This window comes from Mobula birostris, chromosome 9, assembly GCF_030028105.1.
Source record: "Mobula birostris isolate sMobBir1 chromosome 9, sMobBir1.hap1, whole genome shotgun sequence".
In the NCBI taxonomy this organism is placed as follows: Eukaryota; Metazoa; Chordata; class Chondrichthyes; order Myliobatiformes; family Myliobatidae; genus Mobula; species Mobula birostris.
Genome location: NC_092378.1, coordinates 146275109 through 146289778, shown reverse-complemented (window position 1 = coordinate 146289778; position 14670 = coordinate 146275109). Strand labels below are relative to the sequence as shown.

Sequence of the window (14670 nt, the reverse complement as noted above, 5' to 3'; positions counted from 1 at the left end):
TGAAGTGTCGCCTCACTTGGAAGGACGCTCTTCTTCAAGGATCACCACCCTGTTGTGATGGGGAGGCTTATGAGTTCCAGAGATCCCAAGTGTGATGCCTTCTAGAGCTCAGCTCCTGGTAGGGACATCCAAGACAGTAACGTCAAGGGTGGGGGGGGGGATCCAGACAAAGAGCGATCCCATCAAGACCTCAACGATGGAGCTGGTGGAAGATGATGACATGTCACACCGGCAGTGAAAGCAAAGGAAGACTGCAGCAGCACAGGTTCCCCAGTCACCATGAACTCCATGGCACTGGACCCTGATCCTGATCTGTCAAGGACTGTCTGGTGGCTGCCCGTGCATCAGCCTCCCCATGTTAAACAAAGTCATGCACAGGCATTCTCTGTTAAGGGAAGAGCCCCTTGGGAGAACATAATACTCGACTCAAATGATCGCACTACTACTACACTCAAAGGAGCATCACATAACACTCTAACCACACTGTTATACTCAGTTTAATGATAGTTTCTTGGTGTGGATTCTAAACTGTACTCTGGAGTGGATTCAATAGAATGCAGGAAAAACTACTTGACACCAGCAATCTCTGCTAGCTATTTATAACAATCAAGTAAAAGTAGAACTGCAAATGATTTAAGACTTACGTTTGACCATCTCCTCCAAAGAGGGGCAATGCACATTGCGTTGCTGGTCTCCACTCTCATTGTTGCAGGAGTGACCTCACGTTCCCCCGCCAGAGAGAGCGAAAGCCAGTTTAAGATACCGAAGTGGTGGGTTGTGGACTGTCATTTTGATGGACTCTGGACCAAGGTCTCTTTGGAGGCTTTTGCTGTTGCTTGCATGGTGGGAGTGGGTAGGGTCGGTGCATCTGCTGGCGTGAGTGGGGGTGGAGGAGGGGTTGACGTTTTGCTGCTGCTTCTGTGAAGGGTGTGAGTAGGAGGGTTATCGGGGCTTCAATGTTCAATCCTTCATTCTATGGGGTCTCTTGTTTCACGGATGTCTGTGAGGAGCATGAATTTCACGTTGTATACTGTATACATTCTCTGATATTAAATTGAACCTAAATAAAATGAAATGATGATCTCAAGAGGAAATGGGCTGTTGATATCAATAGATGCTGCCAGATCCACTGAGTTCCCCTGGCTGTCAAAGGTTCATTCAAATGTTCATTTATTATCAAAGCATACAACTCTGAAGTTCTTCTCCAGGTAGCCATGAAACCAAGAAAGAAAAGAAAGGCAACACAATCATCAATTCCCAAATCCCACCTCCCCACACAAAAAAACAAACAAACCCCCCAAATCCTCCCACTCAAAAAAAATTAACAAAATGGAACAAACACCCAAAGCCCCAAATCCCCCTCCCTGCACAAAAATTGAGAAAAATTGGGCAAGAAATACAGAATATAAAAAACTATCAGACCGAAATAAGTCTATAGTCCAAGTCCACATCCAAAATGCAGAAAACCTGGGCAGTACTCGGTAGGCATAGCGGGAGGCTCTCCTCTCTCCAGCACAGAGCAATTAAAGGACAGGCAGCTCACCCCCCACACTCCCCTAGATGCTTCCATCTCCCTCATTGCTTTATCAGTGAAATGGAGTCAAACATCAGCTTGCACCCTGCCCCACTGCCTGCCCGCTACGAGGTTCCCGCATGCTGCCTCTGTCTCCTGGAATCCTCTTGGAGACCGCAGAGCACTGGAACACCCAAACTATCTCCAAACTTCCGCATTCGCTTCGATGTTTCAATCTCTCTCATCACTTTATTCGGCGAACAATGGAAGCGTTAATCAGTGAAATGGAATCGACCAACAGCTCACGCACCGTCCCGCAGCCTGCCCACTATCAGGTTCACACACGCTGCCTCTGCCTCGCGGAATCCTCCTGGAGATCGCAGAGTGCTAGAACACCCAAATGATCTGCAAACAGCAAATCACAGGCCCCAACAGTTCCAGAGTCACATTCAAGATGAAAAGCAAATGTAAAAGACATAAAAGAAGTGAAATATATGTTTTCATGATCTATCCAGTAGATGTTGACTGAAGGAGCGTTGTACTTAGGCGCCATCTTGACTGGAAGGTTGGAATGATAAAAGCTGTTTGCTTTCTCTTGCACCAGCTTTCAGTATCTGCAGTCCCCTCTGCCTCCAATGATCATCCAGGATTTGTGTAAACATAAATCAGAAATATTAACAGAAAACGTAGGAGGCATGGGAAACTCAGCAAGTGGGGCAGCATCTGTGGTGAGTGAAATAGAGATATCGAACATGTGGGGAGATTTGATAGAAGGACATATAACTTTGAGGGATACAGATAGGGAAAATGCAAGCAAGCTTCCTCCACTGAGGTTGGGTGGGGCTAGAACTAGAGATCATGGGTTAAGGGTGAAAGGTGAAATATTTAAGCGGAACCTGAAAGGGAACTTCATCACTCAGATGGTGAGAGTGTGGAATAAGCTGCCAGCAGATGTGGTGGATGCAGGTTCCATTTCAACATTTAACGGAGATTTGGATAAGAATATGGATGGGAGTGATATGGAGGGTATGGTCCAGGTGCAGGTCGATGGCAGAATAATAGCTGGCACAGACTAGAAGGGCCAAAGTGCCTTTTCCAGTACTGCAGTGTTCTATGCTCTATGTCTCTAGGTATCAGCTTTCACTTGGCAGAGAGAACTCTAGTCTCAGGAGTTAGAATATTCTTAGTTTCAGAGTTCCAGAAATGTATGTAGATAATCTTGGTTGACAAACCACAATCCTGTCCTGAGGAAGCACCAGCCTTCCTTTCAGATAGGATACTTAAATGAGGCTTTGTTACCTCACCTTCAAGCTGGAACTGACTTGAGTTTACAACTTTCTGTAGCTTATTTTGATCCTGTGCAGTGCTTCCCCCCCTCCCCCATACCAGATGGTGATGCAGCCAGTTAGAATGCTTTCCACAGTGGAAGTCTGTCCATCTGTGGAAATTTGCGAGTGTCTTTGGTGACATACCAAATCTCCTTGAACTCCTAATGAAACATTACTGCTGTTGTGCCTTCTTTGTAACTGCATCGATATGTCGGGCCCGGCATAGATCCTCGGAGATGTTGACATCCAGGACCTTGAAACTGCTCACCCTTTCAATTTCTGATGCTCCCCTGTAGAAATCTGATGGAGTCCTATGGGGACTCTGCAGATCTACAGGGAGGACGTGCAAACTCCACACAGAGATCAGGACTGAACATGACTGACTCTACTATTTGTGCCACTTTGTTGCTTATATGCCATTCGAGGAAGTTTTTTGTAAGCGAATTAGTCACTTCTGTTCCTACACAAATTGCCAACACGTGTAGGAACAGTGAGTAATGCATACAGTTCTGCTCACCCCACTATAGAATGGATGTTGAGGCTTTGAGGTGCAGAAGAGGTTCACCAGGATGCTGCCTGGTTTAGAAGATGTGTGTCATTATGAGAGGCTGGATAAACTTTGATTGTTTTCTCTGGAGCATCAGAGGATGAGGAGAAATCTAACAGAGGTTTATAAGGTTCTGAGAAGCATAGATAGGGTAGACAAAGAGTATCTGTTTCCCAGGGTTACAATGTCTAATACCAGAGGCCATGCATTGAATGTGAGAAGCGGTAGGTTCAAAGGGGATGTGAAGAGTAAGTTTTTTTACTCGGAAAATCACGGATGCCTGGAATGCGCTACCTGGTATGGTGATAAAGGCAAGTACAATAGAGAATTTTGGATAGGCACATGGATGTAAGGAAGATGGAGGGATATGGATATAGTGTGTGTTGGAGGGATTAAAATTTGGGTGCACAACATTATGGGCCAAATGGCCTATTCCTGTGCTGTATATTCTATGCTCAGCTTCTCTTAGTCATAGTCATAGACATAGTCATACTTTATTGATCCCGAGCGAAATTGGGTTTCGTTACAGTTGCACCAACCAAGAATAGAGTATAAATATAGCAATATAAAACTATAAATATTAAATAATAATATGTATATTATGCCAGGAAATAAGTCCAGGACCAGCTTATTGGCTCAGGGTGCCTGACCCTCCAAGGGAGGAGTTGTAAAGTTTGATGGTCACAGGCAGGAATGACTTCCTATGATGCTCAGTGTTGCATCTCGGTGGAATGAGTCTCTGGCTGAAGGTACTCCTGTGCCTAACCAGTACATTATGTAGTGGATAACTTGCTGGCTGACGGAGAGGCTGTAGATGCCGGAAATCTTGAGCAACACACACACAAAATGGTGGAGGAACTCAGTAGGGCAGGCAGCATCTATGGACCCTTCATCAAGATCTCGGCCCAAAACGATGACTATTTACTCCCCTACATAGATGCTATCTTGGTGAGTTCTTCCAGCACCTTGAACGTATGTTACCGTGGCTGGCTGCAAATTGGTTTCGATGGGAGGATGGAATCCTAGGTTTGTGAGAGGCAACATATGAATGCAAAACCTTCTTTCACAATAATCCATGCTGCTGATTCTCCACGTTGATGCATTATTTGCAAGATTAGTGAAGGAGAGCATGAGAACAATGCTAAGTGACTTTTCAATACATTATGTTGTATCAGAGAAAAAGTAATCGCTGACTGAAGGTCACAGATTCACAATAAAAGAGGCTCTTGAGCTATGGTACACTGAAGAAAACCATGGTTACAGAATCAGGATATTTTGTCATTGTGTCATAGAGTTATACAGCAGGTCCTTCTGCCCAACTCATCCATGCTGACCGGCTAGTCCTATTTGCCTTCCGTTTGGCCGATATCACTCTAAACCTTGCAAATACACATACCTGTCAAAATTTCTTGAACATTGCAATTGTATCCACCTCTGTGGCTCTCCTTTGCAGCTTGTTCCACATATCCAGCGCCCTCTGTGTGAAAACATCCCCACCAGGTCCCTTTTAAATTTTTCCTCTCTCACACTAAAACTATGCCCTTTGGTTTTAGACTCTGCTTCTTGAGGAAAAGATTGTAGTCATTCACCTTATCTATACCCCTCATGATTTTATATATCTCTATAAAGCCTCTGCTCAGCCTCCCTCATTCTAGGAAAAACGCTCATACTGTTGAGCCTCTCCTTATAACACAAACCCTCCAGTCCCGGTAATGTTCTTTCCGCGCCCTTTCCAGCTTAAAGATCAGCTTTAATTGTCACATCTACATCAAAACATTGAAATACACAGTGAGATGTGTTGTTTGCCTCAGGTTAAATCAGTGAGGATTGTGCTGGGGCAGCCTGCAAGTGTCACCATACTTCCGACACCAAAGTAGCATGCTCGCAACTTACTAACCTAACCCATAAGTCTTTGGAATGTGGGAGGAAACTGGAGCACCCGGAGGAAACCCACACATTCATGGGGAGAAAGTTAAGCTTCTTACAGACAGCAGTAGGAATCTAACCCATATCAGCAGTTGCTGGCACTGAAAAGAGATTGTGATAATCATTACTCTACCATTCAAACCATGACCATCTTCCTTCAGCTGGGCGACTAGTACGGTGAGCAATACTCAATGATTTGTACAGTTGCCTCTTGATGTCCCAGCTCCTCTAGTCAACACGCGAGATGCAATGTTCAAAATTGACCACAGAGCCTCATGGTGTTGCCACTGCACAAAAAGAGGTCATTTTCCCATCAGATATTTCAGTTGGTGCTGCAGCAATGTTTTACTGAGGGACTGCCACACTGTCAGGGGGATACTAAACTGAGATGTTGTCTCAGATGTTCACAAGATATCCTGGGTAATGATTCTCTATAGGTTTCTCCATTATCCTGACCAACTTTCACCCCTCAACCAACATCATAAAGACAGGATGTTCCAAGTCTTCCACCAAAAAGCTGGGGATTCTCTGTAACTAAAACAACTGGTGCTCTTGTATAAAAGTGCACAGCTTCAAACGAAGCGAAGTTCCAAACAGCTGATTGCCATTTGGCTTCCTGTAGCCAGATTTCTTCAGAATAAAGGTAGACTTTTGCTATATTCCAATACCCTTGCAGGAGAAGATGTCCCAAGATGTCTATTTGAGCTAGTCTTATTTGCCTGCCATTTGGCCAGCATTTCTATAAACCTTCCATATGCACTCAGTGGCCACTTTATTAGGTACACCTGTACCTGTACTCCTGCTCATTAATGCAATTATCTAATCGACCAATTATGTGGCAGCAATGTATAAAAGTATGCAGACATGGTCAAGAGGGTCAGTTGTTGTTCAAACCAAACATCAGAATGGGGGAATAAATGTGATCTAAGTGACTTTGACCGTGAAAAATAATTGTTGAAGCCAGAAGGGGTGGTTTAGGTATCTCAGAAGCTGCTGACCTGCTGGGATTGTCACACTCAATTGTCTCTAGAGTTTACAAAGAAACGTGCGAGAAACAAAAGAAACATCCAGTGACTGAGAGTGCTGTGGGTGAAAATGCTAATGAAAGAGGTCGGAGGAGAATGGCCAGACCAGGTCAAGCTGACAGGAAGGTGACAGTAACGCAAATAAACATGAGAATCTCTGAATGCACAACACGTTAAAATTGGAAGTAGATGGGCTACAGCAGCAGAAGACCATGAACGTACACCCAGTTTCCACTTTATTAGGCACCTCCTGTACCTAATAAAGTGGCCACTAGTATTAGACTTCTCTGCCCGGGAAAACGGCTGCACCTCACCCCAGCCTCCTTCACTCCAGGGAAAGATGAGCCAATCTATCCAGACTCTCCGACCTGCTGTTCCAGAGCCAGGTGGGAGAGACTCTAATGGGCATCGAATTTTCAAGCGATTATCTAATTATTATACTGTATTATTCCTCGTAAGATCTATCTGAGAGCAAATTGGTAGCATCTTCAATACAACTTCAAGGAAGTACTACATTGACTGTAAAGGGGCTTGGGACATCGTGAAGTCTCTCCGTATGTGGGCGTGTTTCTTTAACGGACTTTGATCAGCCCTCAAAGGGTTAAACAGCAAAGGTGTATGATGTTTACAGTTAATTTCACGGAGCCCCGCCCATATCTCTGCGCCCATTGGACGATGTCCTGGACCAGGAGCAGACATACGCTTTGCTGATTTGCTGGCCGTCTTGTCTGTCAGTGTAGGGTAGGCGTGGCTGTGCCCGGAGCGAGAGGGCAGCGCGTGTAGAGAGCTGGAATCCGGGCTGGTGGACAAGTAGCTGCCGAGATGTTTAGAAGACACATCCCAATTTTGACAACAGACATGATCCCTCCAGCCAGGTGAATAGCAAACACTGCAGTCACTACAGAGCTCCTACGTTGCACAGCTTGCTGGAGGATATAGACTACAAACTCGCAAACAGTGTTTTTTTAAAATTTATAAACTCCTCCCAGTTGAAAGGCTGCAGATCACATCCGAGATGTCGAGGAAAAAGACACTTAAGAGCAAAGGTACCTCGTCTCCCACCACCACCTTACCAGCAGGACGAAGCAAAGAACAGAAGAAGTCGGCGAAAACCAACTCCGGGGCCCAGGGTCCGATTAACGGGGTGGCCATTCCAAACAGACCATCCCTGAGTAACAGCGGCGAGTTTTATGACATCGCATTTAAGGTTAGTTCTTGCCAGGGAACCTGGCAGATTTGTGGTCGTTTCTCTGTGTTTATCGAAGGATTTATTGCATGCGTGCATGTGTTTGCATGACACCATTTCATGGTCAACACTCACCTGGATATAGAATTAAAAGCTGACAGAAACTGAGGTTATTTTAACCAGTCAAATGAACAGCCTCTGCGCTGTCAATATATCTTGTCTTAAGTTGCTGTTTTTGACAGGGAATGTACAACAGAGACAGGCCATTCAGTTTAACTCTTTGTGCCCCCAGCGTTGCTTGACACCCCGCATCACTCAGTGTTTAACTCTAGCCAGAACACTCAGACACTGACTCGGCTGTTTACTGCCTCACTATCTTGGGAGATGCTAAATGAAGCAAGATCACGTCGATCCATTTGCCTGGACTCCTTCGGCAGCCCGCAGTGCAGAATGGACCATTCACCCCGTTTTGCCTGTACCATCTCTGAGAGAAGTTCTCTCCAATTAACCCCACCCACTGTCTTTTTTCCCTTCACATTTCCACCTTGTGTTGTGCACTTTGCCCCCCACCTTCACACCGATCTTACGTAATTTCAACTATTAAATTGCCAGAAACCCCAGGGTATAAACTATAAAGCCCCTGACAGTTGGGTTATGAGGCTAATCAAGAAGGTTATGTAATAAGCAGCGATAACACTCCACCGTATAGCGTGCATGTTGAAGGGCCCTTGAGAATTGACCGATTGTTTCCTGGTTGGATAGCAATCGTTGCCTAAGTGCTGCCAAATCTGGAATGAAAACTCGTCTCATTCAGTATCAGACAGCCCATTAAAAGAGGAGATTGAAGTACTCCAATCATCAGGGAGCTCTGTTAACTCCCCTTGCCAACCTCGGGGTCGGTTCGTAATTGAAAGCCTCACAACGTCGTCAATGGAGGACTGAGAAAGTGGGTCAAATCTCAATACTGAGGGCAAGATTTTCATTTAATTGTTTGAAGAAGTCCCCGTGCCGAATGAACTGGAGGAACTGAGTGGGTCAGGCGGCACCTGCATTATCCTCCCAAAAAGGAATTTTTTGAAATTCTGTTGAAATCCTGCTGCCGCCAGAACCAATTTATGAATTTTCTGTTTCTGAAAGGTGCCGACATATGGTAGTTTTTCCCAACTGCTGCCTGCGCGCGTCTTGCTGAAGTTCCCAATGAGTCGATGAGATTGATGCTGTGTTCCACAGCGAGGCGAAGCTATAACTCGCTGTGTTGTGGTCTAAAGTAGTTAGACGCTGCCAGAGTCCCTGATCTTCACAGATTGGAAGGCATTCGCTTATTTGTAGAAGAGAGACACTAGTGTAAGATTAGGAGTCGGCCGTTTGGCCTGTTTGTCTGCTCTCCCATTCAGTAGGATCCACCTTAGTGCTTATCCCGTTATCCTTGATTCCATTTCTATCGAAAATCCATTCCAGCGACTCAATGGCTGAGACTCTTGGGTGACGATTTTCAAAGATTCACTATCTTCTGATTGTAAAAATTGTCCTAAATGGCTGACCCATTATTCTGAGATTGTCAACCCTGTCAGATGGAAACTCCTGCTTGCATCTACCTGCCAGGGCTTTCCATGGGCCACTGAGAGGATGGGGAAGATCGGGGCAGTTGCCTGTGGGCTAGTGGGAGGACAGAAAACAGCAGGGTGCGCATCCATAGGCTAATCGGAGAATGGGGAACAACAGAGCAGTCACCCATGGGCCAATGGGAGAATGGGGAACAACAGGGCAGTTGTCCTGTGTATATGTATAACTTTGACATTCCCCCCCCCCCATACTTTCCTCTAATAACCCTAAAGTTATGTCCCCCACAGTACTGGCCATTTCTGGCCTGGGAAAAAGTCTCTGGCTGTCCACTTGATTTATGCCTTTTATTGTCTTGTGCACATCTATCAATTTGCCTCTCATTCATTGTATCATTTCTTAATGCATTGCATCACTAAATGACAATAAAAGAGGACTGCATGTCCTCATAATCTAATCTAATCTAATCTAATTCTCCTTCGTTTTAAAGAGAAACTCTCTTTCTTGCTCAGCCTAGCCACATAATAGATGATTTCTAATCCAGGCAGCACCTGGTAAATCTCCTCTGCGCCCTCTCTAAAGTTTCTAGATCCTTCCTATAATGAGGTGACCAGAATAGAACACAATCCTCCATGTGGTCTAACCTAGTTCCAGGATCCAGTTCAGTCACTCAGAGGTGCATGGTGCTGTTACCTGCTGAGGTAACAAGGAGATTGTCCCCTTTCTGCTTAATGATATTTTATGTTTATTGCTTGTGGTCAGACTATAGTGGTTAGGTACAAAATGTAAAAAATCTTATTTCCCTGTGCCCCCTAGCCAGAGGACACAGCCTCAGGATAGAAAGGTGTCCTTTTAGAACAGAAATGGGGAGGAATTTCTTTCACCAGAGGGTGGTGCTTCTGTGGAATTCATTGCCACAGACGGCTCTGGAGGCCAAGGCATTTAAAGCAGAGGTTGATAGTTTCGTGATTAATAAGGGTGTCATAGATTATGGGGAGAAGGCAGGAGAATAGGGTTGAGAGGGAAAATAAATCAGCCATGATGGAATGGCAGAGCACCCCTGATGGGACAAATAGACGAATGCTGCTTCGATGTATTATGGCCTTATCTCAGTGCTTTCTGCTTCCCCCTGACCCCAGTTCTCTTGGTTAGAAAACTGCTAGTTCTCTCCAAAAGGAAATGGCACTGGATTTTGGAACTCCTGAAATTAAAGCAGAAAAGTATAGAAAAGCCTAGTGAGAGAAACGGAGTTAAATTTTGATATGAACTATTATCAGAGCTGGTGACTCTTTGACCCGTTGACTTACGGGTAAAGATTTGAAGGAAAATTGATAAGGTTAAGTAGATAGAGGAAGTTCAAGTTTATTATCTTGGCCGTACATAACGCTGGGTATAAACACCATGAAAATTAGCGTTCTGCAGCTGTCATTATAAATGTAAATTAACATAACTAAAGACCAGCAGAGGAGATTTATAAGGATGCTGACTGGATTGGGGAGCATGCCTTATGAGAATAGGTGAGTGAACTCGGCCTTTTCTCCTTGGAGCGATGAAGGGTGAGAGGTGACCTGTTAGAGGTGTGTAAGATGATGAGAGGCATTGATCGTGTGGAAAGTCAGAGGCTTTTTCCTAGGGTTGAAATGGCTAACACAAGAGGGCATAGTTTTAAGGTGCTTGGAAGTAGGTACAGAGGAGATGTCATGGGTAAGTTTTTCACACAGAGAGCGGTGGGTATTTGGAATGCACTGCCAGTGAAGGTGGTACTGTCAGATACAACAGGGTCTTTTATGAGACTCTTAGATAGGTACATGGAACTTAGAAAAATAGAGGGCTACGTGGTAGGGAAATTCTAGGCAGTTTCCAGAGTAGGTTACGTGGTGGCATAACATTGTGGGCTGTAATGTGCTGTAGATTTCAGCAGCCAACATAACTAAAGACCCCACCCACCCTGGACATTCTGTCTTCTCGCCTCTCCCATTACTGCAAAAGCCTGAAAGTGTCTGCCACCAGACTCGAGGACGGCTTTTATCCTGCTGTTAGAATTGTTCCTTACTACGATAAGATGGACCCTTGACCTCACAATCTAACTTGTTATGATATTGTCTACCTGCACGGACTGTCACCGTAGTCATTACACTTCATTTCTGCTATCTCTCACTGTTTTCCTTAGACTCCTTCAATGCAAAGCGTAATGAATCGATCTGTTACTAACAGTATCCAATACAAGCTTTTCACCCTATCTCAGTACATGTTACAATAACAAAACCAATTTCAATTCCACCAATACACACCGCTCAGTGCAGTACGGTCTATGTCATACAAGGATGATATCTTGCTCATGTTTTATTCATGGAAGTTCAAAGTAGTCTTTCTTTTTTTAATACAAAAGAGTTTCACTTTTTATTAATATAAGGATTTCGGGCTGAGAATTCCAGGATAGGCACAGCATGTGTCTCATTACAAAAGTGCGCAAGTATTGGTAGGGACTGTTCCCCGTTCACATGCATGTTGCAGTAACCATCACTTGTTTTATTTCAGGTCATGTTAGTTGGAGACTCTGGCGTAGGGAAGACCTGTTTGCTGGTGCGCTTTAAGGATGGAGCGTTCTTAGCAGGAAGCTTTATTTCTACAGTGGGAATTGATTTCAGGGTGAGATTTCCTTGTATTTCTTTATCCTTGTGTTTAAATATGCTGCTCGGGCAATGCTCAAAGCATAGGAAAGCACCTGCCTATGTGTTGCAAGTCCCACTGACTGCACACATCTATATCTGTGTTGGTATTTACACTGAGTTCATATTGATGCCTATTGCTTGGTATTTATTGGTATGGAATCTGCCTTGTTGAAGGCACTCTTGTCCCGCACTGACTTTTCCATGTGAAGCATTAAATTAAAAATGTATGTGCAACTTTAAAATAGTTTCTGTCATCACTGCAAAAACCAGGAGTGAGTTGCTGAAGTTCAGCGTGACTGTTGACTACTGCTGGTGGATGCTGAGAAGCTGAGCCTAGCTCTGAGGTTCAAAGTTCAAAGTAAATTTATTATCAAAGTGTATGTATAGATCTATCACCGTGTACAACCCTGAGGTACATTTCCTTGCAGGCATACTCAATAAATCCATAATAGAGTAATAACCATAATGGAATCAATGACAGACCACACCAAATTGGGTGTTCAACCAGCGTGCAAAAGATAACACACTGTGCAAATACAAAAAGGAAAGAAACACTAATAATAAATAAACAAATAAAAAATATCGAGAACATGAGATGAAGTGCCCTTGAACGTGAATCCATAGGCTGCAAAGTGATGGGGCAAGTGAAGTTATTGTTTCTGATTTGGGAACCTGATGGTTGAGGGGTCAAACAGTTCCTGACCCTGGTGGTTTGAGTCCTGAGTTCTGCGCATGCTTCCTGATGGCAGCAGTGAAAAGACAGCATGACCTGGGTGGTTTACTGGGTGTGCTGATTGTTGTTGGAACTAGTATAGGGATTGACCAAGGGTGCTGTCCGTGGTGATTAATGGACATTGTCTACTGGGCCACAGCACTGAACTGATCACTAAACACAACCAATGGACTCACCTTTGAGGACTCTACAACTCAAGTTCTCAGTATTATTAATTAATTATTATTGTTATTGCTATTTTTGTACTTGCACAGTTTGTCTTTAACATTTTGGTTGTTTTTTCAGTCTATGTAGTTCTTCATTGATTATATTGAATTTCTCTGTTTCTACTGTGAACACCTGCACAGTATGTGGTGACATATAAGTACTTTATGGTGACATGTAAGGACTTTTAATGATAATTTGCATTCAGCTTTGAATTTTGAGGTTGGTGAAACTCCATGGCAATGCTGCCAACAGTGCATGCAGGCGTGCTTCTCGTGTTGGAGGGATTTATTGCCAGCGGAATTAAAGACAGGTGTACGAGTCCCTATCACCAGAAGATCACTTGTCAGTAAGTGCCAGTGAGTGTGCAAATGGCATAAAAATGCTTGCGTTCCCGTGCCACTTCAGTGAGTAATTGTGTTGTAGTTCAGTGTGATGGTTTTGAAATACAGGCAGTTTTGTTGGAGCAACTAATTTGTGAAAAGATGATTGGCCAATTAACTACTTGAACAAGTGTTAGTGCAGATGTGAGTTTTAGATGGGACTTTGGGGAGAAATGCTCGTTTCAAAGCCCCACCATAGCATCTTTGACATCCAAATGAACAGAGGGTGCCTCTATAACATTCTCTTTCAGTGAGTATCATCCAGGATCAAGTCTCCAATTGTTCAAATCAACTTACTACCGAAGTACCTGCTACCCTGAGATTCATTTTCTTGCAGTCATTCACAGTTGAACAAAGAAACACAACAGAATTAATGAAAAACTACGCGTGAAGACTGACTGATGTGTTAAAGAAAACAAACTGTGCAAAGAAAAAAAGTAGTAATACTTAATAACTAAATAAATAATACAGAGAACATGAGTTGTGGAGTCCTTGAAAGTGAGTGCATAGGTTGTGGAATCTGGTTCAGGAGCTTGATGACTGAGGGATAATAACCGTTCCTGGACCTAGCAGTGTGGGACCTGAGGCTCGTGTACCTCCTTCCCAATGGCAGTAGTAGCAAGAGAGCATAGCCTGGATGGTGGGGGTTCTTGATAGGTGCTGCTTTCTTGTGGCAGCGCTCCATTTAAATGTATTGGATGGTGAGGAGGGCCTGTTTTGTGATAGGCTGGGCTATATCCAGCACTTTTTGTGGACTCTTCCATTCTTCTTGGGCATTGGTGTTATGGAAACACCAAAGCCCAGTGTGGGAGCTGATACTGAGTCACAGACAGCACCTGATGCTAGGGTCCATAAATTAAGTGCAACCTTCTGTTCAGGATGAAGAAAGACTGCTTGGTACTGACTCTCAGCTGTTGGTTCATTTAAGCCACCCTCTGTTGCACATTAACTCCCCTTGATACACAGCTGAGGGTGAATTTGACCGTCTTTGTTGGCTGCATTACTTAGAAAGTCGGTCCTTCACCATTTCACTTTTTAATCTTCTACATTCTTCTCTGGCATGCAGAGAGAATGGCTGCCCTGGAAACGATCATCTCCAGAGCATTTCAGATAGTCTCCTCAAGGGTAGAGGCAGCCCAGCAATAAGGATCATGATGGAACCAGAGTGGTGGCTGTCCTTGGAAAGGCCAATCTCCATTCTCGTTTCCCTCTGATACTTTCTCTCTTTATCTGCCCATCACCTATTTCTGGTGCTCCTCCCCCTTTCCTTTCTTCCCTGGTCTGTCCTCTCCTATCACGTTCTCCCTTCTCCTACCCTTTATCTATTTCATCAAACAACTTTCCAGTTCTTTACTTCACCCCTCCCTCTCTCCTGGTTTCATCTATCACCTGCCACCTTGTACTACTCTCCCCTTCCTCCACCTACTTACCCTGACTTCTCCCCTTCGTTTCTAGTCCCGATGAAGGGTCTTGTCAACTGCTTACTCCATTCCATAGATACTGCCTGGTTTACAGAGTCCCTCCAGCATTTGTGTGTGTCCTTGGAAAGGTTTAGAAAGGGGGCTGGAGGCTGGGGATTTGGGATAGGGCAGG

The 14670-nt window shown here is 44.3% G+C and overlaps 1 protein-coding gene across 2 annotated transcripts in view; it reads left to right on the top strand.

The window, feature by feature from the left end:
- LOC140203162 (ras-related protein Rab-26-like) overlaps positions 1–14670 on the top strand; it is a 486870-nt gene that overhangs the window by 41218 nt on the left and 430982 nt on the right. Inside the window, exons 1-2 of one of the 2 annotated variants that reach the window (XM_072269062.1) lie at positions 7104–7546; positions 11624–11734. In XM_072269062.1, the coding sequence (XP_072125163.1) occupies positions 7355–7546; positions 11624–11734 (303 nt within the window). In that variant the 5' untranslated portion in view covers positions 7104–7354. Of the gene's footprint in view, positions 1–7103; positions 7547–11623; positions 11735–14670 lie in introns of those variants that run through there. The other variant, XM_072269061.1, reaches the window with a different exon arrangement.